General features: G+C 46.0%; 1 protein-coding gene across 4 annotated transcripts in view; it reads left to right on the top strand.

The window, feature by feature from the left end:
• The window catches only part of NR6A1 (nuclear receptor subfamily 6 group A member 1), a 204704-nt gene extending 191802 nt beyond the window's left edge, over positions 1 to 12902 (top strand). For 3 of the 4 annotated variants that reach the window (XM_065878580.1, XM_065878579.1, XM_065878577.1), the window contains exons 8-10: positions 5861 to 5982; positions 10688 to 10840; positions 12575 to 12663. In XM_065878580.1, coding sequence (XP_065734652.1) covers positions 5861 to 5982; positions 10688 to 10840; positions 12575 to 12663 — 364 coding nt within the window. Of the gene's footprint in view, positions 1 to 5860; positions 5983 to 10687; positions 10841 to 12574 lie in introns of all 4 variants that reach the window. The other variant, XM_065878578.1, reaches the window with a different exon arrangement.
• Positions 12903 to 25214: the final 12312 nt, after the last annotated feature.

Below are 25214 nucleotides of genomic sequence, written 5' to 3'. Positions count from 1 at the left end.
GCCTGGAATCCACCAGTGCAGCCTGAGGCTGCCTACAAAGTCAGCCTGTGGGCTCCCCTCTCTATAGAATGGTGAGTTTCCCCATGCCCTCTGCAGGTGGGCAAGGATCACTGGCCATGCAGGGTTCTCCGTGGCTTTAAGCTTCATGAAAGACACCCCATCCCACTGTTTCCAATCCCTTGAGCCCCGAGAGCAAGGCAGGGACCAGTAGCAGCTGAACTAGTGAGGGAAGTTTTATTTTCTAGGAAGGGTCCTTACCAAGGAGAACCTAGAGTTGCACTATCAAGTATAGTAGCTGCTAGCCTCAGGTGGCTCTTTAAGTTACTTAAAATGAAAAATTCAGTTCCTCGTTTACAGTAGCCACATTTCAAGTGCTCAGGAGCCACATGTGGCTAGTGGCTACTGTATTGGACAGTTGCAGATGTATATATATTTCCATCGTCACAGAAAGTTGTGTTGAACAGTGCTAACTCTGGAACACATGTTGCAGCTGAGCTTGCAAGTGGGTTCTGAGGATAAGAAGTAGATTCGTTGTTAGGACTCTCACTCCACTGTGGAATCCTTCAATGGAAAAACACAAGTTAAACTTCAACATGTTAGTTGAACATGCCCATTTATTGAGCACCTGTTATGTGTGCCTGGAGGAGGGGTGTTGGGATAACAGATAATACAGACATGGTTTCTGAGATGAGAGCCCGTATTCTTGGTTTAGGGGATTGGCGGGGGCAAATAGAAGCAGATAGAATCTACAGTTCAGGGTGATATTAGTGGAGATTGAGGGGCATATGAGGGACTGTGAAAGCATAGACTAAGGAGTGAGTACCTCTACTTGCATAATCAGGGAATGGTTGCCAAAGAGGAAAAGACATTTGAGCTGCATCTTGGAAGTGGCATTTTTCTAGGTAGATATAGAGAATAAGAGGCAGGCAGGGAATAACACAGAGTCCTAGAAGTTAGAGATTCTGGGTGGTTGGTTTGTGCAGATAACAAAAAGCAATCCTGTGGATTAGGGTATAGAGAGGATATATCTGAGAGGCAGAGAAATTAGGGGAGAAATGACAGGAGAGAAAGGTACAGGAAAGACGAGTCATGAAGGTGCTCAAATGCTAATCAAAAAAACTCGGATTTTATTGTGTGAATAGTATTAAGTCATGGGACATTTTTAAGTAGAGCAATTACATGTCAAGTTGCATTTTGGAAAGATCCCTGTGGCTATAAAGTTCAGGATGGATTGCATAGACAAGGCTAGAAGACAGTGGCTGTGTAGGAAGCTGTTCCATAGCCCAGGTAAAAATATACAAGTCCTGGACAAGGCAGCAGTGACGATGGGAATAGAGAGGGCAGCACACAGTTAAGAGATGACAAGGAGGTAAAGTCAGTGGGACCTCAGTGAGTGGAAAAGTTGGGGATACTGCCAGGCAGGTGGACACCAATTCTCTTAGCGAAGATAATGGAGCCTGGGAAGAACAGGTTGAGAGATGAGCCGCTCTGAGTTTGACTTGGGGTCTGTTGAGTCTGAGATGCATGTGGAACTGCCCAGGAGGCCAGAGGAAATGGAAGTACGAGAACCTTTGGAATCAGGTTCATCACTGTAAGGCAGTCCCCAGACTGTGGAGAGCATGGAGTCTGTAATTGGCCACAGCTCTTCCCTACCTTGCCTACTCTGGCATTCCTCCCACTCCCACAAAATGCCTTTACTTTTTCACAACTGTTGAGTGCAAGCGAGTTCCTGCTGTCATGAAAGACTTTTCCCAGATGATACATGACCACCTCCTTTTCTCTTCTCAAATATTGAATCAAATTTATGGTGCCCATTTTCCTTAATCAGGCTGTTATCAGACAGTGAGCCGGGTGAATTTGATTTAAAGCAGATTGTAGCACCAGCCAGTGACTGCTCCTGGCCCTAATCAAGACTCCTTCACTCTTAGGAGAAGATGCCTTGCACTAGATGGGCTTTAATGGACACTTCTATCTCGTGAACACTAGCTCCATTTCTGCCAGATCTCTGGAAAGTTGCCTCACAGCTTCCCTGCTAAGACCCTAGCTGTAAGGTTCAGGAAACACAGTCTTTTCTTTTTGCTGTGATAACACGAGTGATGCTGCTGCTGCTGTTAATAATGATAGTAGCTAACAATTATAGACTGTTTATTGTGCCAAATTGCATCTTAAGTGCTTTGCAAACATTTGTTTAGTCCTCACCACTTCCCTAAGAGACTGTACTAATATTAACCCTGTTCCACACATGAGGAAGGAGCATGAGGTTCAGAGAGGTGAAAACTCAAGGCTCTAAAGCTAAAAGAGATGGAGTTGAGATTATCATCTAGATCTGTTGTGCTCTAAAGCCCAGATTCTTTACCATTACTAAATTTTTCAGCCTTCTCAAAAGTTTGACTTTCTGGAATATGTCCTGGAGCTGCAGTCTTACTTTTCACCTTGGAGTCTATATGTGGGTGCTAAGATGGCAGTTCCTCTAAGGATGTGGCTGATGACTGCTTCTGGGAGTAGGTGCATTTAGATGAGTGAAAAAGAGACGACTGGGCCTTTCAGCCCCCTTAATGGGACATAACTTACACAGTGTCAGCTTCAATTGCTGACTGAATGGTCCAGTGGTTTGGGGGATCCTGGCAGGAATGTTTTCCTTGTCCTAACATGCTTGTGTAATGGTAACCTAGAAGAAGAATGGGTGTGTTTGTCCAACTTTCAGACTTTGAATGTTGATAATTTGTAGACAGGGAATACAGGGGCGTTAGAACTGTGGAGTGGGCAGATGTGGAGGAGGCACGGCTGCAGGAGAAAGCAGGCCCATGGAACAGAGAACAATTTGTTTATCAAGGGGCGGGATGCGGGGTGTGGAGGAAATCTTTGCAGTCAGGCTGTGGAGATTGAGTGGGGGCTGCTGGGCTGGCTGCCAGGGGTCCATGCTGGTTGCCTATCCTAGGAAGCTTGGGAAAGAGGGTATGTGCTCTCCCCAAGAGAGAGGGCAGATCTGGGTCATATACTCAGGCCAGGCATGTGGGAGTTCCTTTGTGTCCCTCAGGTCAAGACTCAACTGGGAATAGGTTTAGCATTGCTGTCTAGGGGTCTGGCTGGTAGCCACACACCTGCAGGTTCTGCAGAGCCAGAGTGAGCGCTTGCGGCAAGAGGTTACTGATGAGGGGAGAGAGTGTTATCTTTACTTGCTATGCTGCTCGGCCACCAGACAGATGCTGACACTGCTGCATCCTCCTTTTTTAAGCCCTACCCCATCCCATCTCTTCCCCACCCTTCCAAACAGATACTGATGGGCATTTTTAGTAAAGACCTTTTCCCTCGCAAGAACAGAAGTAGCTGACAAAGTACTGTGATGAGGAGTGATCTTCACTCACAGGCATACTGCTTCCTGCAGGTCTCAGCATCATGGAGGCAGCGGAGGGGCAGTTCTGTGCACTGCAGCGAGTCCGACACTCACTCTGGGTTGGGCCCTGAGCTGAGTTGCTCTGGGAACACAGACCTCCTGAGGTATCCCCTGTGGTAGCATGTGGTAGCCTTTCCCAGTTGCCAGTTAAGAACAAGACAGGGAATGGACCGTGTAGTGCTGAGAAAGCAACAGACTTGGAATGAGAAAACTTGGGTTTAAACCTTGTCCCCACCACCACTAATTTGTTTTATTCACTTAAAACTTTGGAGAAGGCATCTCTTCTGCTTCCTCTTCCCTAACATGAAGGTGATATTACTTTTCTCACAGATTATCAGGAGGGTAAAATGTAAGAATACAATAAGGGCACAGTAAATAACCTCTCTGAGCCTTTGTTTCCACAAGTGTACAAAGAGGATTATAGTATCCTTTTTTGTGGATTTATTGGAAGTATCCAATGAAATGATGTACGTAAAATATTTAACAAAGGGCCTGGCAAGTAGCAAACACTCAACAAATGGTAGAATAATAGGTATGGTTATTATAGTGGTTATTAAATGTAAATGTGTCTATCAGCCAATCTGAGAACGTATTAATAAAGTTGTAAAAGCCATTGGGCCAGGAGCAGAGAGAAACATGGTAGTTCAAACTAGCAAACTGGGACCCAGAGGGTCAGGGCTCTGGATTGCAAGTAGCTGCTGCTGTGGCTCCCCCTGGTGCTTGAGAAGTACAGGTGCCTCTGGCCCCAACAGGAGCCAGGCTTTCCCCAAGGGAAGAGAAAATGTCCTGCCTGGCCAGGAAGCCAAGCCCTTGCGAAGCCTTCACAGTCAACACAGAAAGCAATAGGACCCAGACAGCAGTAGTACATTCCCAGGAGTTCTGGACCCTACCCAGATAGGGGCTTCTTGCCTAGCATGGGGCTGTAGTACCCTGATCTGAACAAGTCACCAGGAAGCAACTCTGAGGCTAAGCATCTCTCTGTGACTCAGCTGCATCAGAGGCCTGTCTGGAACACCTAGAAGAGTGGATGCTGGGCCTGACCCCAGCTTTTATAAACTATTTCCCCACTAAGCCTTTGCCTCCTTGGTTTGGGAGTATCTCCATTTCTGGTATAAGATACTACCCACTATGACGCAGAGTATTAGTCCCCCAGCCTAGGGCTCCTTTGCCTAAAACTTGGTGTTTCCCCAAGGAATTAACTCCTAATCCAAAGAAAGCAGCATGGGGGCTTCCCTGGTGGCACAGTGGTTAAGAATCCACCTGCCAGTGCAGGGGACATGGGTTCGAGCCCTGGTCTGGGAAGATCCCACATGCTGCTGAGCAACTAAGCCCACACACCACAACTACTGAGCCTGCGCTCTAGAGCCCGTGAGCCACAACTACTGAGCCCGTGTGCCACAACTACTGAAGACCGCGCTCCTAGAGCCTGAGCTCTGCAACAAGAGAAGCCACTGCAACGAGAAGCCTGTGCACTGCAACTAGAGAAAGCCCGCGTGCAGCAACGAAGACCCAATGCAGCCAAAAATAAATAAAATTAAAATTAAAAAAAAAAAAACACTCCTGAAAGAAAAAACATTAAAAAAAAAAAAAAGCAGCATGGTCAGCATTGAGTCTTCTCTGCTAATGGATGCTACCTCAGATATTGAGAAAATCAAGGCCTTAGGGAGTTAGCCCAGGTTCAAGGTTCTAGCTCTGCTACTAACCAGCTGTGTGCTTGTGGACCAGTCCCTTCTATTCTTTGAACTTCAGTTTCTCATCTGTACAATGGTGATTATAATCTCACCTAGCACGTAGGGCTGAGAAAACTAAATGAGATAATGCACATAAAGTGCCCAGCACAGAAACTGGCATGACATGGAGGCTCAATTTATGTTTCCCTCCCTCCCTCTCTAGCTGAAGTCAAGGGATACCAGTAAAAATGTTCACTGTACATAACCTCAGCCATGCTGGAAACAGTGAACTTAAATACAATCAGCAGCTTTTTCTTCATTGTGGCAGTAGCTAACATAGAGTCACCATGGTAGCTGCCATTGTTACTACAGGCTGCATCGCAACAACAGCAGTATCTTAACGATGTCATACTTCTCTACATTTACATCCCAAACCCCCGTGACCCTTGTTACCCCAAGCAGGCAAGCATTATTTTACAGAGGAGGTCCTCAAAGCTTAGAGAGGTCAGAGGACTTTCCCAAGGTCTCATAGCTTGTATGTGATGGAGCTGGATTTGAACTTAGATTTGATTGACCCCAACTGACCTGGGGAAGAGCAGCTCGTATGAGCTGCCTTGGCCTCTAGACAAACCATGGATTCACCTGTCTTTCACAAATGTGTCTGGATTCCATTTCCCCCAAGCTCAACCTCTTTCCTATCTTAGCTGCCTTAAGGAGCTGTAGGTGACTTCTGTCTCCCTTCCATTATCTCCACTGGTAACAGAGCCCATTATTAACACCGGTGTCTGTTCCCCAGATTTAGTGATGAAGGAATGGAGGTGATTGAGCGGCTCATCTACCTGTATCACAAGTTCCATCAGCTAAAAGTGAGCAATGAGGAGTATGCTTGCATGAAAGCAATTAACTTCCTAAATCAAGGTGAGTAACTGGGGGTGGGAAGAAAAGACTTTTTTTTTTGTCAGTGAATATTTGCCCTTTTGCCTTCATGTTTCACCCCTACCCCCTTTACCCTCAGGACTGTCACACAATCTGTCACACCATGTGGGTACCGATCTTGGAAGTCCTGTGCTGCCCTCATCATCATTCTGCCCCACTATAGCACAGAGCATGGTTTGGATTTTTTTCTTCAAACCTAAATGCCACAGCCTCTATAACTCATAGAGGAAGGAAGAGGATTTGCTTTGTTTAGTCAGTTTTAATGCATTTAAACACAGACATCAAGGACAGTACATGCGTCATTTAAAATATGCACCAAGTTTACCAGTGACTGAAGAAGAGCAGAGTGACTGATGAAACTGCTAGAGATAAGGGATCTGTGACAGGCTGACGGGCCCCTTCAGGGCAGAGCGGGGGTGCACAAAACTCACACACCCATATCAAGCATGGCTTTAATTTGAAGAGTGGTGGGTGTGATTTACATGGAGTATTACCTGCAGAGCGGCGCTTGGTAGCTGCTGGTAAGCAGAGTATGCAAGGAGAATTTGTGTTCCCTTTCTTCCAGAGTAGCATATGAGTACTCTACTCTCAGAGTGGGGCTGGGCTGTTTTGCGGCCTACGACATTGAAAATGCTGTGTTCCTTTATTCAGTTTCCTAGTCCAGAGACTCTTGATCCCCTCCTCTTTGCCTACTCCTCCCTCAATACTGACTTCTTCCTCTTGCTTCTGCACCTTTCATGCATTTATCTGGTGTTCTGTGTGCCTCCCTTGGGCCAGGCCCTGTGTTGAGCATTAAAGACATTGAAATAAATTAGATCCCAGGTTTCTGGCCTCAAGAAGTATACATTCTGATGGCACTTGTTACATTGCTTGAGCCTCAAATGGGGGGGAGATCAGTAACAACTACTTGGAGGACCAGAAATCTGAGATCTGGGCCTCAAAGGCTGGGTAAGATTTATGTATAGAATATTTATATTCTATATATGAAAAAGGGGGATTGTGTGTGTTTATATGTATATGAACACACTATATAATATTTATATACATATATGAGAATGAGAGAGACGTCTGCAGGCGTACCTTGGAGATATTGCAGGTTTGGTTCCAGACCAGCACAATAAAGTGAATATTGCAATAGAGTGAGTCACATGAATTTTTTGGTTTCCCAGTGCCTGTGAAAGTTATGTTTATACTATACTGTGATCTGTTAAGCGTGCAGTAGCATTATGTCTTAAAAAAGAGTACAGGGGACTTCCCTGGTGGCGCAGTGGTTAAGAATCCGCCTGCCAATGCAACAGGAGACACGGGTTCGAGCCTTGGTCCGGGAAGATCCCACATGCCACGGAGCAACTAGGCCCGTGTGCCACAACTACTGAGCCTGCGCTCTAGAGCCTGCGAGCCACAACTACTGAGCCCACGTGCTGCAACTACTGAAGCCCGTGTGCTTAGAGCATGTGCTCCGCAACAAGAGAAGCCACTGCAATGAGAAGCCCACACACTGCAACCAGGAGTAGTCCCCACTCACCACAACTAGAGAAAGCCCGCACACAGCAACGAAGACCCAACGCAGCCAAAAAGTTAATAAATTAATAAATAAATAAATTTATTTTTAAAAAAAGAGTACATACCTCAAAAAAAATATTGCTATAAAATGCTAACCATCATTGAGCCTTCAGCGAGTTGTAATCTTTTTGCTGGTGGAGGGTCTTGCCTCAGTGTTGTTTTTTTTTGTTTGTTTTAATTTATTTTTTAAATTTATTTTTGGCTGCATTGGGTCTTCGTTGTTGCATGTGGGCTTTCTTAGTTGCGGCGAGCGGGGGCTATTCTTCGTTGAGGTGCGCAAGTTTCTCATTGCGGTGGCTTCTCTTGTTGCGGAGCACGGGCTCTAGGCACTTGGGCTTCAGTAGTTGTGGCACGCAGGCTCAGTAGTTGTGGCTTGCAGGCTCTAGAGCACAGGCTCAGTAGTTGTGGCGCACGGGCTCAGTTGCTCTGCCGCTTGTGGGATCCTCCCAGACCAGGGCTCGAACCCGTGTCCCCTGCATTGGCAGGTGGATTCTCAACCACTGCGCCACCAGGGAAGCCCTTGCCTCAATGTTGATGCTGCTGACTGATCAGGGTGGTGCTTGCTGAAGGTTGGGGTAGCTGTGGCAATTTCTTAAAATAAGACCACAGTGACATTTGCCACATCAATTGACTTTTTCTTTGATGAACAAACTTTCTGTAGCGTGCAATGCTGTTTGAACATTTTACCCACAGTAGAACTCCTTCCAAATTTAGAGTCAATTCTCTCAAACCCTGCTGCTGCTTTATCAACTAAGTTTATGTAATACTCTAAATCCTTTGTTGTTATTTCAGCGGTCTTCACACAGCTTCTTCAGCAGGAGTAGATTCCATCTCAAGGGACCACTTTCTTTGCTCATCCATAAGAAGCAACTCCTCATCTGCTAAAGTTTTATCATGAGATTGCATCAATTCAGTCACATTTTCAGACTTCACTTCTCATTCTGTCTAGTTCTCTTGTTTCCACCACATCTGCAGTACTTCCTCCACTGAAGTCTTGAACCCCTCAAAGTCATCCATGAGGGTTGGAATCACCTTCTTCCAAAATCCTGTTAATGTTGATATTTTGACCTCTTCCAGTGAATCATGAATGGCATCTAGAATGGTGAATCCTTTCCAGAAGGTTTTCAGTTTACTTTGCCCAGATCCTTCAGAGGAGTCACTATCTATGGGCAGCTATAGCCTTAGGAAATGTATTTCTTAAATAGAAAGACTTGAATGTTGAAATTACTCCTTGATCCATGGGCTGCAGAATGGATGTTGTGTTAGCAGGCATGAAGACAAAATTAATTTCATTGTACATCTCCATCAGAGCTCTTGGGTGACCAGGTGCTTTGTCAGTGAGCAGTAATATTTTGAAAGGAATCTTCTTTTCTGAGCAGTAGGTCTGCACAGTGGGCTTGAAATATTTAGTAAACCGGGTTGTGAACAGAAGTGCTGTCATCCAGGCTTTGTTGTTCCATTTATAGAACACAAGCAGAGTAGATTTAGCGTAATTCTTAAGGACCCTAGGATTTTCGGAGCAGTAAATGAGCATTGGCTTCAATTTAAAGTCATCAGCTGCATTAGCCCCTAACAAGAGAGTCAGCCTGTCCTTTGAATCTTTGAAGCCAGACATTGACTTCTCTCGAGCTATGAAAAGTCCTAGACAGTGTCTTCTTCCAATATAGGGCTGTTTCGTCTGCATTGAAAATATGTTGTTTAGTGTAGCCATCTTCTTTAATTATCTTAACTAGATCTCTAGATAACTTGCTGCAGCTTCTGTATTAGCACTGCTGCTTTACCTCACACTTTAATGGAGATAGCAGCTTTCCTTAAATCTCGTGAAACAACCTCTGCTAGCTTCAGACTTTTCTTCTGCAGCTTCCTCACCTCTCTCAGCCTTTATAGAATTGAAGAGAGTTAGGACCTTGCTCTGGATTAGGCTTCGGTTTAAGGGAATGTTGTGGCTGGTTTGATCTATACAGACCACTCAAACTTTCTCCATATCGGCAATAAGGCTGTTTTGCTTTCTTATCATTTGTGTGTTCACTAGAGTAGTGCTCTTAGTTTCCTTCAAGAAGTTTTCCTTTGCATTCGCAACTTTGCTAACTCACAAGAGACCTAGCTTTCAGCCTGTCTCGGCTTTTGACATTCCTTCTTCACTGAGCTTAATTATTTCTAGCTTTTGATTTAAAGTGAGAGATATGTGACTTTTCCTTTCACTTCAACACTTACATGCGATTGTACGATTATTAATTGGCCTAATTACAATATTGTTGTGTTTCAGGGAATAGGGAGGCCCGATGAGAGGGAGAGAGACAGTGGAACAGCCAGTTAACGGAATAGTCAGAATGCACAACATTTATCAATTAAGTTTACCGTCTCATACGGGCGCGGTTTGTGGCACCCCAAAACAATTAAAATAGTAACATCAAAGATCACTGATCATAGATCCTCATAACAAATCTAATAATAATGAAAAAGCTTGAAATATTGCAAGAATTACCAAAATGTGACAAAGAGACACGAAATGAGCAAATGCCATTGGAAAAAATGACACTGATAGACTTGCTTGGTGCAGAGTTGCCAGACACCTTCAATTTGTAAAAAATGCAATATCTGTGAAGTGCAATAAGGCAAAGCACAATAAAACAAGATATACACAGAAAAAAAAACCTGGAGTGACCCAGTAGAATACCAGTGGCCCAGGTAGAATAGTATGAGTAGAAGCACATAGGATACCATGTGTAATTGTATGTAGAAACGTGAAGATTTCTGAATGGTTCCAGCAAAGAGCAAATTTAAAGATACTGTGAAGGATAAATTGGGAAAGGTAGATTATTCAGTTAGTTGTTCAACATCCACTGGTGCCCATGTGTGCCAAGCCCTGTGCTGGGTACGGAGTTGAGAAAGATAAGCCTAGCTCTCAGGGGGCTCAGTCTAGTGATTGTCCTTGATAATTTTTTCCTTTATCTTATTTCTCTTCCCTGACCCAGAGCTTTTGTTCCTCCCTGTCAGAAACAGAGAAGATCCCCTGTTGAGACAATGTTTAATAACTTTTCATTGAAAGATACACATATTCAAGGAGCCAGTGTTTCTTCCACATTATAAAGCCCCTCCCATTTCCTGTGGTTTTTTTTCACAGATATCAGGGGTCTGACCAGTGCCTCGCAGCTGGAACAATTGAACAAACGATATTGGTACATTTGCCAGGATTTCACTGAATATAAATATACACATCAGCCGAACCGTTTTCCTGACCTCATGATGTGCTTACCTGAGATTCGCTATATTGCAGGTAACATTCTGGGTCCTGGGCTTCCAACCCTTCCTTGCTTTTCTTAACTTGTGAAGGGAATGAGGAAAGCAATGTTTTCAGGATGCTGATGCCAGGCCTATCACCAGCTCAATAAAAGAGGTACTACCCCTGCCCTCAGAAAAGTTATATTATAATGAGAAGTTTGTTTTCCCTTTGTAGGGAAGAGAATCTAACATTTCCTAAGCTCCTGTGATGTGCAGGATCCTTTGTGACCTGATATCACTTAATCTCAATTTCTGCAGGACTGGTGGTTGGTGATATTATGGCCATTCTATGGATGGGGAAAGAAGCTCAGAGTTTCTCAAATTAACGTCATTTCCTGAATTATATACGTTAAAAGGGTGGATTTTATGGCATGTGAACTAACTATATCTCAATGTTTTAATTGATTTTATTTCATAGAATTGCCTATAGGTTTTTGAGGATCTTTCATTAAAAGTGATATCTTTAAAATAATTCTCAAAAATCCTGTGTTCATAAAGGAATTTTTGTTTTAGTTGTTTTGTGGTCTCAACCCCTTTCTGAGCTTCTTGACATTTAAATAGGTCCATTTCAACATGAAATCCTGGCTTTTGTTGTTGCTTTACTTCATTTGGTAAAGATTCTTGTTTATAGTTATCTAGCACATACTGAGGGGCAGCTCAGAAATGTGACCTCTGGGCTGAGATTGTTCCTGTAAAATTCAGCAGTACAATTTTGAAAGAAAAAAATTTTCAGTCTGATAAAATCAAATTTTACTTTTTGGGCCACAAAGTAGTCTAGGAGGTGTGAACTGGACTTAAATAAACTATTGGAATTTTAGGAGTGTTTTGATAGTGTATGTCTCAGCATTTTTAAAACTATGTTCTACCAAGCAAAATATTAATCAGGTGCTCTGTGAAATACAGGTCAATAATTATACCCCACTCTCCCCCACAGAGCTGGGTTGACAGTGACAGCCCTTGGAATCACCTGGGAAGCTTTTAAAAAATATCCATTCTTGCGCTGCACCTCTAAAGATTCTGACTTAATTGATATGGAGTGGAGCCTGGTCATCAGTATTTAAAAAAAAAAATTACCAGGTGACTGTAGGGTTCTGTCAGGGAGAAGAACTATAGCCTCATATTTACACAGTATATTAGCATACTGAGTGCTCTTAGAAATCTGCCAATAAAAAAAAAAAAACTGTTTTAACCCTGAATTTCTCAATTTATTTGCCCCTGTAAATCCCATCTCCTTTTTCCTTGCTACGTTTTATTAACCCATTATACTATGCTGAAGAGCAGTATTTTATAGAATGCTAGTTTAAGAATCTACTAGGAAATGAAATAGGATATAAGTTTCTCGTTATTTTCGCTCTAAGAGGACATCTAGGAATACTTTTCAGTTTCAGATTCCTCATCTGTAAAATGGGGATAAAAAGTAAAATCTGTCATACAGAAATACTGTGAGAATTAAATGAGATAATGTATTTAAACACCTAGCATAGAGTTCAGTATTCTTTGGATAGTAGCAATAATTAGAGCTTGCACCATTACTGGACTCCCTAAGGCACCAAAATAGGTCTGGGTAATAGGATGTTAGCCCAGTCTGTTTTACCTTTGTAATAACTCGTGGCACTTTCCTCGCCCCAGTCACTAGAAAAGGCAGTGTTCTTTCACCAGCCCAAGAGGAGGCAAACACGCCCTTCTACTAGTGGCCACGGCTAACTCTTCTTTTTCTGCCTTTTCCCAGGAAAGATGGTGAATGTACCCCTGGAGCAGCTGCCCCTCCTCTTTAAGGTGGTGCTGCATTCCTGCAAGACAAGTGTGGGCAAGGAGTGACCTGTCCCCAGCACCCCTCCTCAGGCCAATGGCAAGGCCTGGGGTGGGCAGGACAGGCTCCGGAAGAAAGAGCCAGAGAGACCAAGATGGAGGCTGTGGAGCAGCCTTGCCAGTTGCCTCCATAGCAAAAGAGTTTTTGTTTGTTTGTCTTGTTTTTTTAACCTCATTTTTCTATATATTTATTTCACGACAGAGTTGAATGTATGGCCTTCAACATGATGCACATGCTTTTGTGTGAATGCAGCCGATGCATTTCCTTGCAGTTTACAGAATGTGAAGATGTTTAATGTTACAGTGTTGTCATTGTTTAGAGATAGTTCTTTTGTATTTTGAGGGAGAGGGTGGGATGGGGCTGAGATGACTATTTCCATAATATTGACAAAGATGACTACCTCATTGGAAAGGGAGGGGTGTGACCAACCCTACTTTTTCCACATGTTCTCAGCAGATTCATACGTTTGTCTGTCAGAGAGCAAACTGCCTTTTTCTAGCTACAGAATTACCAGGTAAGAGAGCACACCATAAAAGGGAAAGTGGTATTAGGAGGTTTACTAAGCAAAGTGGGTGAGACATTGGGAACAGGACAAGAGATGAGGATTTAGCTATCTCTTTTCTTTGGAAAGCATGAAAGCTGAGAGTTGGGCACAGTGACCAAATCTAAGTTAGGTGTCCTCCCTCCAGACGAGTCCTCAGGGAGAAGGGTTTCTTCTCTCACACCACACTGTGGGGCCTCCCCTCCCCACCATCCATACGACCACTACTAATTTCTGCCACTGTCACCTTTTTACCTAGGCAAAGCCCTAGCGGTAAGCTAATCCTTGGGATTTGCCTACGGTCTCCCTTGGGGCTCACAGCTACCTAGTTTCCTTACTTTCCTTAGACTCATTGCCTCTCCCTTATAAACTTGACTTCCTATTGGCCCTTTGAAAAGAACAGGTGAGTTCAGAATGTCATGTCCAGAATCCTGATGCCCACTACTGATTTACTCTCCTTTCACCTTCAAAGAGTAGTGGGACAAAGGCCAGACTGCTAATAGCATAAACACTCCTCTTTTGGAGTTCCCTGTTTCTCTCCCCACCCCATCCCATTCCACCTCCAGATCTGAATCTGAAACTGCAGTCTCTTTTCCAAACAGCTGGAAGGATCATTCACCCATCTGCTGACCAGAATTTTTGTCCCTACATTCTACTCCATGCTCTCCTAATCTCTCCCAAAATGAAACCAGGTTTCTTCAGAATAGTAAGCCCAAGATCCAGAGTGGCCCAGCTGCCCCTTAGAGTTATCAGTGGCCTGACTGACCAAGGTCTGGAGGGCTGGAGTCCAAAGCTTCTGGAAGGGAAGGGGGGCTTTAAACTACCTCATGTTCCTAAAGGCCTGGCTGCCCCCTCTGCAGGTATGGCCTGGACCCCTTGTTCTTTCACTACCTGCGCCACCTAGTCCTGGGAAATGTTCCTTACCCTCTTGGCTTTGGCCAGCAGTCACACAAGGTCTGTCATGGGACTCTTTCAGGTGCTTTTCCCTTCTCTGCCTTACTACAGCAGTTGTCCCTGCCTAAACCCACGTACCTCCCACAGCCAATGCAGCAGACAGGCCAGTTAGCTGGGTACATCCCTGGCTAGGCTTGAGGGGCCTACAGGACCTCCTTTTGCCTGTTTAGTCAAAGGCTGTTTGCTCTCTTCCCAGCTCAGCCTAGCACACTTACTCAGAGGGCCACCACATTGTGTGCATATCGGGTAGTCCGTGTCGGATTGTAATTTTTTCTTTCTGGTGAAATGTTACGGGTACCAGCAGAGTGATGACTTTATCCCTTGATGGATCTAAAACTCAGAGCATTACTTCCCAGTGCCGTTTCCCCATTTGCTCTGAGAAAGGAAAAGAAAAAGAAGAGACGTGGTCCTCAGGAAAAGCGCCAACCAGAATGTTTTTCACATGTCAGTGGGAAGATTTGTGTGTGTGCATTTGTTTATTTCTAAATTCACAATAGTTTTGTTTTTCTGCTCTTTTATTTAACCAACTAGATCACACTCTTTGGCTACAGGTCAGACTCCGAGCCGCTTTCCTCAAGGTAGGGGAAGATACACATATCAGAGACCCCTTCTCCAGGATGGCTCTTATGTGCTGCATCTTTCTTTGCTAGATTTCCATCGGCCAAATTATTATTATTTTTTGAAATTGCTTTTCTCTTAAATTAAGCATTTTACTGGTTGGGTTGGGAGTCACAGGGAACTGCTCTCCATGAGGCAGCAACATGTCTCTTTGATAATGCAGCATTAAACAGAGCAAGTTGTTAATTTGTGGAGTGGGGGAAAGGTTCTGCAAGTTGCCATTGTACAAATCCATTTTTACAAATGTTTGCAGCAGATTCCACAAGAACAAAGAGCCCATTCATTGCTGAGAGCCCTGCAGAATCTCTGAGCCAAGTGGCCTTGTGTTCCGAGCTGGAGCCTGACCTGTGGACCACCTTTAATGTCTTCTGCACCCAGTCCTTTTATGACGTGGGCTTTTTTTAAACAGGGTAAAGTGACTGTGTTGCGTCGCAAACTCAGGTATTATGAGAGGAAGGTAGGAGTGTAGCTAGCAGTGTGGAGACATTAGGTCAGCCACTAGATGTATTTGTGAATTCAGTTTGAAGGACACAGAGAAAGGTTGGAGGGGGAGGTTTGATGTGTTTATGTTTTGCCTTTCTTCCCATGATGTTTGGTTAACAGGTAGCCTTTTTGCTAGTGGAAAAGAAAAAAGTTGTGCATGTTGTCTGTAATTCCCCTCCCTTCTGTCCTCTCTCTGATCCCCTGCCACCAGCAGCACTCACTTTGAGTGAGAATTTTTCCACCATAAAAATATGACCCTGAAGGCTGTGTGGTAAAGGAGAATCCCACCTCATTGCACTGCATTTAAACGTACAAGCTATTCCCTTCCTTTCCCTTTGAACGTTTTCTTGACCCAAGACAGAAGTTTGGAATCTTGGAACTTCACCTACAACTCATGCTCTATGGCTCCTTTGTAGACTTTTGGAGTCTTTCACAAGGCTTGGTGGTCTTACCCTCAGTCTGGAGAAACTCCCCAGAACCTGTCTCAAAGCACTCCATCTGGCTCAGAGGATACCCAGCCCCCCAGCCAGGCCTGATCCGTAAGTGAGGTGGGCAAACCTCCAGGGACAGAAAGCAGCAGGCAAGAACCTCTGTCCTATTCCCCAGATCCAGAGGAGGAGGGATAGAGGGAACTGAGGGGTCTCCATGGCATCATCACAGTCACCCTCTCCAAAGCGCCGTGCCTCTCACCTGCCACCCCCTATGAGGGAAGAGAGTCCTGCCGTGGCGTGTGTCACCAGGTCCTTAAAGCCCTGGGCTCTCTGAGCTAGCTGCCTTGCTCTGCTGCCCATATCCTACCTTTGTTTGTTCTCAATTTACTGGGGAATGGGACAGACAGAGACAGACAGACAAACCCAGTATGGGCAACATGTAGGCCATGTCCAAGGTTGGCCAAAGTAAAGGGACTCTGGCCTCCCAGCAGGGCAGGAAGTTGAGCAGTGGTTCCAAGTCTTTAGCTCTGGGCCCCTGGTCTATGTCTTTTTTTCCTTGTTGCTTTTTAAAATTTTGCAATTGTTTTAAGAAATCCAGTCTTTTAGACCAGCCCTTTTATTAAACTTTAAATTTTTCTTTGATTTTTTTAAAGTAAAAAAAAAAAAAAAAATTTAAAAAAAAAACCTAAACAAAAACCCCACCACTCTTACTTTCCCCAACTTGATCCATGAGAGTCCCCCTGCACTCCCCTCTGCCTTTGCAGTTGATCATTCCTCCCTTTTCCCTCAGCTTGAAGCATCTATGTCCAGTGTCTGTGAAGTGATGTTTTATCTGTGTCTCAGGATAAGAAACGGCAATCATTCCACCAGGTGCTGGAAACTGGTTAGCCTTGAGGCAAGGGTTTCTAGGACCACAGCTCAGGGATGTGTATTTAATTACAGGGTCCCCAGAAACCCCTCTCCTGGCTACCACAAGCAACAGCTTCTTTTCTGGGCTTGGGAGCCAGACCTGGACTGTTTTCTCAGAGGCAGTGCCCCCAGAAAAGATGCTGGGGCTTCCTCTTTGGCCAGAGCTGGGCTCCCTTGAGACTTGAAGAATTATGGCTGTCCTGCAACATGAGCCACAGTGACCCTGCCACTACCGGCTCACAAGATGCCTGGTCCCTCTGCCTAATCCAGTCCCCATCTGGCCTCCCTTCTCTGGGCCTGTGGCCCTCAATGGGCCACAGCCTGCTCAGGAATCAGTTGCAGGCTCAAATGGAAGCTGTGAATCAGGCCAGAGCTTGCTTCGAGCCCAAGAAAAAAGTTGTCTTAATGGTGGAGGCTAGTCTTCCAAATCCGAGAGCCAGCCCTGCCAGCCAAAGGATCATTTTTGCCCTTTGGTGACCATTGTTTTCTTTCTCTGAAATGTCTTATAATAGGTGATAATGTTGTTGACTCAAATTTCCATGAAAAAGATAAAAAAAAAAAAACTACCTCTTGAGTGACATCCTGGTCTATTCCTCTCTGAGGAATCTTGTGGGAAAAGAATACTGTAGCTCCTGCTCTGTTTACATGTTTCTGTTAGGAAAGAAACCCCGCCTGCCCTGGGGTGTTGGTGTTTTTGTCTATGTTGCCATCCCAGGCCTGCAGTAGGGGCTTGTGGCTGTGTTGTAATGTCTGGGCCATGTCTGGGGAGTCCTTCCCACCTGCCCAGCCAGGGACTAGCCACCCCCTTGAAGAGGCTTCCATTTCCTTCCTATGATCCAAGGCACAGGGAGCACCACCTCCCGTGACACCACCCTCAGGAGCTCTGGTGGCACGTGCATCCATGAGCCTTCCCCTGGGCTGCCTACCCGAGGCCCACCTCTACCCACAGTCCTGTATAGGAGTCGAGTAAACAGGATGTCTTTGAGCCCTTGTCCCCAAAGGGCCGGCCAAGGGCTGCCCGCCAACCTGGCTCCATCAATCCTGCATGACCAAGTGATAGTTGGCAGGCTCTGCTACCCAGGCCCTCTGCTACCTCCCACCCTGCCATCTGGCAAGGGATGGGTCCTTTTCTGTGAATTGACTACCTGTGGAAATGTGACCAATTAGTGTGAAATGCATGTTTAGAAAATGTTAGGTACTGTATTTGAACCAATAAATGTGAATCCTTCTGCACATGGCATCTGTTTGTGAAGCGTGTCTGGGGTTCCGAGGAGGGACAATGGGTTGTCCTTAGGTGCTGGGTGTGCCTTCAGACCAATTGCTTCTGCTTGTAGCTGACACTCGCCCACTTCCTATTGCTGAGAGAGTCTGGCAGAGAGATATCTCTCAGAACTGTTTGAATCAGTGAGCCAGTACTGACTGAAGTGCCTGCTCTGTGTGCCAGGCAGTGTGTTGGGACTTCTCACAAACCTGAACCTCCTTGAACTTCAAGAATTACTACCTCTATTTTGTAAATGAAGAAACTAAGGTTAAATGAGGGTAAGGGACTAACCAGCCAGAAAGTGGCACAACTAGAGGAATTGAGTCTAGCAGGAGAGACAAACTCAGACCTTTGCAGTACAGTGGCATCAGGATTGTAATTAAGGATGTATATGGGGATGTGTATGGACGTTTATGTCACTGTGGTCCAACCAATTAATGCCTGCCTTTCCAGAAAATAGATGAGGTTTTCTAGAGCTGAGAAAATGGAGTCTCTGAGAGGAGAGGTCATGGGACTCAGGAAGAGCTTCACAGATGAGTGTTGAAGGTAGGCCTTGAAGAAAGTCACCAGACAGAAAGAGGAGGATAGACCAAGTCAGAGAGGGGTCAACAACATGTTTGAAGGCCCAGCTGTGAATCAGAAACATATGGAATATTCAGACATAACAGGGTTCTGCCATGGCAGGAATGGTGGCAGATGGGAGGTTTTTGCAAGAGTTGAGGCTGGAGAAGGACTTGGAGCCTTGAATGCCACATTCAGGAGTTAGAGGAAGGAAAACCATCTGCTAAATCTCAGGAAAGAGCTAAATCTCAGTGACAGCAGTGTGCTGGTGGGTGGCCTGCCTGTATGTCACTATGGTCCAACCAGTTAATACCTGTTTTTCCAGAAAATAGATGAGGATTTCTAGAGCTGAGAAAATGGAAGCTCTGAGAGGTCAAGGGATGTGCCCAAAGTCACACAGGAAGTGGCAGAGTCCTGACTTGAACCTAGATCTGCCCAACTGTCCTGTAATCCTGTTGTTCCTACGATCAGAGAAGTGGCAAAGTTTGGGTTGGGGGTTATTTGAAGACAGATAGGAAAGATGAAAGCTCAGTTTGGAAAGCTAAAGGCTGAGGAGTCTGATCAAGTTCTGTTAAATCCCATGTGTGAAAATGAGGGGAAGCCCAGCTGCCTTCCCATACCTCAGGCTCCTCCAGCACAAGGGACCAGAGAGCCCTTGAGGTTTGAAAGAGATGGTTTTAGAATAAAGGAAATGCTGCAGAACTAATTAGTAGATTCTTTTTTGCCCCACAAGAGGGGACAGATAAGACACAGAGGTGCAAGGAACACATTTGCTAAAAGCCTAGTAAGTGAGTGCCAGGCTCTAGGATTGGTGTTTTACATGCCTTGGCTCCTGTAATCCTCGCAACGATTTTGCAAGGTATAGGTCTCAGCCCCGCTTTACTCATAAGCAAATTGAGGCTCCAGGAAGTTAAGCCATTTGCCTAAAATGACACACGAGTAAGTGACAGAATTGGCTTTTGAATCCAGGTCTATCTGATACCAAAGTTACAACAGGCTTCCTCCGTGATGGGCCTTAGCAACTCAAATAGTGCTGAATATGAATGTCTGGAGTTTGTAACAAAGCTCAGGCATGGCCTTTGGTTGAACTTTTTGCTATTAACAAAACAAAGCTCTATTAAACTAATAAAGGATTAATTTCTATAAGAGGTGAATGAACAGACCCAAATTGATCTGAAAAGCAGTGCTGTCCCAAATATATGTAGAATGCTACAGACACCAAATTGTGGTTTATCAGAACGTAGAGAACCTGCAGGTGTCTCCATGGAAAGAGAAGTAGGAGTTCTGCTGCCGAAAATCTGGGAAATACTGCACTCACTTTACCTTCCTCTTATTGGTTCCCAACCTTCCCTGGCATATTAAAGGCTTTGAGAAGTCCTACCTAAAGAAAACTTTAATTTTGTTTAGCTCAGGGTCTACCAAAAGTATTTGACCATGGACCATTCTTTCCTCCTGTTAAAATTCTGTTGGGGCAGTGTTCCGTGGAATAAAGTTTAGGACACTGCTCTAAATTTATAAATTTCTACTTAACTAATGCTGAACTTTTGGTTTCTTTGAGTGCCAGGCAATAACCTGGAAGTAAAGAATAATAAAGTAATTAACACATATAGAGCAAGGCTAAGTGCTGTGCTAGTAAGCATTTTATGTGCATTTGATTACTGATTCCTCAACCCTATGAAGTTGATGCTATAATGATCCCATTTTACAGATAAGAAAACAAAGGCCCAGAAAGGGTGAGTAATGTGCCTAAGTTTACATAACTTGTATGTAACCTCAGGAATGAATAAAAACCAGCACTGATTGAGTGCCTTCTACTAGGATCTACAGAGACCCTTATTCTTATGCAAACCCTCTGAGGTAAGATCATCTCTATTTAACTGAGGAGGAAACAGGGCATGCTGGCAGCTCTGGGTTGTCAGAATCTGAAGCCAGAAACCCCCAGAAATGGTGGGCAGGGGAGGGTGTTAGGATGAGATTGGATGTGGCTACATGGAGCTCTCTCTTGGGGATCATTTTCCTCAGGCAGATTGTGTGACAGCATACACATCAACCAGGGGTCTCACCACCTGAGTTCTAATTCCAGCTCTTTCCTTTTCCAGTCATATGTGGCTTTGGCCCAGATAGATACCTCTCTGATCCTCACTGTCCCTGTCAGATAAATGGAGTTGACAGTGCTTGTATCTTGGAGGTTTAAGGAGGATTCACTATAGCTGGTTCAAAGTAGGGGATCAATGAAGTCAGTCCATAAAAGGAAGCTGTGTGAGGGGAGCTGCAACCCCTCATACTGCAATAGCAGAAACCCAGAAAAGCCAGAAGCCCCCTCTCTGACTTGGCCTGGCTGCCCACCCAGGTTTTAGGTCCACAGTGGTAATCAGCCTCTTTCAGATCCTGTGGCAAAAGTGCCCAACTGTCAGACCCAGGGCTCTTGGAGTCTTGTTCCCTTGGCAACAAGTCTCACCATGGAGACCACGGCCCCATCCTTGCCCTCCCTGCAAGCTCCCTCTCCACAGACCTTCCCTATTCAACACCTAGTCCTAGGAGCAGTGTAGGAACTGAGGAAAGCTTCAAGGAGGCCCTTCCTCAGGCTGAGGACTTTGAGGCACAGCCAGGAAGAGAGGCAAAGGGAACTCACATTTTTTGTGTCTACTGTATGCTTAGCATGGTTCTGCGGGGTCTACATATGTGGCCTCATTTAGGTTGAAAGTCAGACACTCATCCTATTTTATGTAAGTGGAAACTGAGGCTCAAGGAGACAAGGTGGACCACCTCAAAGTCTCACAGCTGGTCAGTCTTGAATCGAGACTTGAATTCAGGGTTTCTGAACCAGGAACCCCTGCTTTCAATGCAACTGCCCCTGACACACACACACACACACACACACACACACACACACACACAGTCAAGACACAGCCTCACACACACACACACACACACACACACTGTCAAGACACAGCCTCCAGCCTCAGTCTGGGGAGGGTTAGGTAGGTGGGTGAGTCCCCTCTGCTCTAGGCCTCTGCCAGGAGCAGGAGCAGCAGTCCTTTGGGTTCTGGGCTGGCATCTGACAGCAGCAGTGGAGGAACGGCACTATTTTAAGCCAGGGCCGGCAGGCCCCATGTGGGCACAGGGAGGGTGGCCTCAGGCCCTTGGCCAGCTTCCCGGAAGTCACCATGGCCTCCCTCCTCTTCCCTAAGCAGCTTTCTGAGGCAGTCACTTCCCTACAAACAGGAAGGAGGCTCTCAGGCCGAGACCTCCAGCCCCAGCTTCCTCCTCTTACATCCCTGCCCCCGCAGTCTTTGCTAATACATGGGGGAGCCCACCAGCTCCAGGCCCTGATCAGTGTCCATTATCTGGGCTGTCTCTTAGCAGGTGGGTGGGAGGGGGTCTGGACTTCTGCTGCTTGGGCTGTCCCGGTTCACCCATTACAAGTCTAAGGCCTTCACTTGCCCAGGATCCTTGCCCACAGCCTGATTTCTCCTATACCTTCCCATTGAGGCTGGCCACTCTGAGCCAGAAAGAAGAGCAGAGGTATCCCCAGACTTGGTCCCATTCAAGGACCTTAGGGAGAGAAAAACTGGGATATTCCCAGAGAAAGGGGCAAAAACTGATAGACACAGATTGACTGTGGCAGAGACAAAAGCAGAGAGACAGCTGCAAAGGGCTGGGGCCAAGAGGGCAGTGGGGTGTCTCTGAGTGGTTGCTCCTGACCACCTCCAAGTACAGGCTCTGTCTCAGGGCTGTGGGGGCCCACCGGCTGCATGGCTGAAGAGGAATGTGGGGAGCAAGGCTGGGTCACCCCTTGAGGGCCAAGCGTGTGCACTGTAAGATAAACTACCCCAGGAAGGGGGCCCCAGCTGCGGCTGCATGCTCCAGAAGCGTGGCGGAGAGGCCCGGGCCCAAGGCTGGAGCCCCAGCCCTGCCCCACACCCATCTCCTGCATCTCCTCCTGAGGGTCTCAACCAGGCCTCACAGTCTAGAAGATCTCAGGACCCTCAGCCTAGCCCTTGAGGGCATGCAGATTGCCATTCATAGAAGAGCGGGGTGCCCTGGGAACACCGCCAGCCACAGAGTCTCACTTCTCCAGCTCTGGCTGCAGCCCTGGCTCAGGTAAGGGGGCTGGGGGCGGGGGTGGTCTCTAAGCCAACCATGCAGAGCAGGCCTCCAGCACAGGGGCGCTGTCATGGAGCAGCTCAGCAGGACTGTGATTTGTCCCCATGTGGCTTTGCACACTCATGCACGTGTGTGAGCCTATGTGCACGTCCATGTGCTTACATTTCCACGTGTTGCCAGGAGCCCCACGCTGCCTCCACAAATCCTTGCTCTCAGACTAGAAAAGTAGCCCCCAGAGGCACCTGGTCTCTCCCACCCTCACCAGGTGGTCCAGCCCCGAGAGCCATGAGGCAGAGGGAGAAGAGCAAGCAGGTCTTTTGCCGTCCCCCGGCCCCCCTCCCCACACTGCAGCTGAGGCTCCCGCCGGCCACGGCCTTGACCCGGCACTATGGACTTCTCTGACATTGGCATCGGATCTGAACATCTGGCAGCAGGCTGATAAGGGGTGCAGCGGAAACTGCCTCGGCTGCTGCCAGCAGCCCCACCCCCTCCACTGCCCTGCAAGGGGTCTTCATATCCACACGCTCTCTCTTTCGAGCTCAGGGCCCCTGCCCCTCTCTTTTCTCATTCTCTGCTTCAGCCAGTTTCTCTCTCTCTCTCTCTCCCCCTCCCTCCCTCCCATTTCTTGTCTCATTCCTTCTCGACCCCCCCATTCCTCTCTTCTCTTTCTGTCTCTCTCTCTGGCCATCTCTGCATCTGTTACGCTGTCAGTGGGTCTCCCTTTTCTCACTCATTTTCTGCCTCATTCTTTCCACGCCTTCTCTCTTTTTCTGTCTTTCTTTCTACACTGTACCCCAACCCCAGCCTGATGGTTTTTTCTCTTCTCCATTTCAGTTTCTGGGTCTCTGGTTTGTTTGTTCCTTGTTCCACCTCCAGGAAATAGGCCTGGCACTTTGGGAAAGTCCCCACTTAGAAGGAGATCCTGGGCTTTGTTTGCCTGGGGAGGGAGGGAGGAGGGAGCCTGGTTCAGGACTACACCCCTTCTCCTTCCCCTCTGGTTGGGTCTCATGGCCTGGGACAACCTGGGCTGGAGCTGGAAGGAAAGGACAAATAGGCCACCCAGGGGCCCCAGCAGAGTGGAGAGGACTCTGTCTGAAAGCCCAGGTTCTGGACTCCCACTGCCTAGATTTGAATCCTGATTCCATCACACCCTTGTTCTGTGACTTTGGGAAGATGCCTCATCTCTCTGAGCCTGAGTTTCCTTATCTCTCAAATATTGTTCATGGAAGGTGAGGGGAAAATACTACCTACCTCCCAGGATGGTAGAGAGGTGACTGACCACAGGTGTGGAAAGGTTAATAGGGAACCAAGCAAATAGGAAGCACTTTTGCGTTAGGGCCTTGCACTCCCAGCATGCCTCATCCAGTAAGGGTGAGGGCAGAGGGGACAGCACAGAGGAAGAGGATGTCAGTAAACATCCAGGGTGATTGGGATGAGGAAAACCCAGCCCTAGTGGTGGAAAGTAACAGCTGACTGCATATAGAGAAGGCGGCAGGACAGGAGAACAGGCAACAGAATTCTACACCCACAGGCAGCGTGTAGGTACAGCGGCAAGCGGTCATTCAACAGCCACTCGCTGATGCTGGCTCTGTGATGGCTGCTGTGGACTCAGAAATAAATCAGCCCTGAGCCTTTCCTTGAGGGTTCCCCAGGCTGGGGTGAGTCATTCTATCACAGAAGGGCAAACAGTGTTCAGGATGATGTTGCAATCTCAGACTCAACACAGAAAGGGCCCCTAAGGACAGACCTGCCAGTCCTTTGGTTGGTCGGTTTGTGTTTTGCCAACATTTACTGAGCACATACAACATGTCAGGCAGCCACTGAGTATGTTACATGTGTTGTCTCATTTTGTCCTCATTTTATGGAGAGGATGTGAGACCCAGGGAGAGGAAGTGACTGGTCCCAGGTCACACAGCTAGAACACGGAAGAATTGGGATTTAATACAGAGTCTCTGCCACTAGCGCCTCAGCAATTCTTCTCTAGACTCAAGGCCTTATGAGGAGACTGGCAAAGCCAGGCTGGTTCTTTCCATGGTGCTGTGATGTTGAAAGACCCTGTTTGTCCTATTTAAGAAGGTGGGGAAATCACCTTTGCACCTCTTCTGATGGGATACTTTGTCAAGTAGTTTTAGAATGACTCAATATATCCATGATTTGTAAAAATTAAAAAAAAAATTTTAACTTCATCCCCAAAACTTCACAAAGTATCTGATCAAAAGAGGTGCAAACGACCATGATTGTTTGTTGTTCAGTTTTGTTACACGTATATGATATATTGGTGATATAAGGTATTTGCTGGAATACTTCTTTTTTAAATGCAGAGGATGAGTGGTATTAATCCAGAAACAAAATCATTATATTAAAATGGGGAGACAGTTAGGTTCAGTCTTATGCGAGAGAAGTGTATCCTGTAAGAACCTCTGTGGGTAAAAAAGACATAATTATGAGGTCATGCACAATGGGGAATAAGTTGCAAACTATGTCATAGGTAGAATTAGAATATATTGAACCAGTAGAATCAGTCAGTTATGATTGTCAGAAAACGTATTGTCTTGTGTGTATTTTCACAATAAAAAAAAAAGTCTTACCTATCGTGTTAATCATTTCACAATATATGTAAATCAAATCGTCATGCTATATGCCTTAAACTTATACAGTGACGTATGTTAATTATTTCTCAATAAAACCATGAAA

The sequence above is a fragment of the Phocoena phocoena genome, chromosome 6 (assembly GCF_963924675.1).
Source record: "Phocoena phocoena chromosome 6, mPhoPho1.1, whole genome shotgun sequence".
Taxonomy (NCBI): Eukaryota; Metazoa; Chordata; class Mammalia; order Artiodactyla; family Phocoenidae; genus Phocoena; species Phocoena phocoena.
The sequence above is the reverse complement of the archived record's forward strand: the minus strand, read 5'-3'. Positions and strand labels throughout refer to the sequence as shown.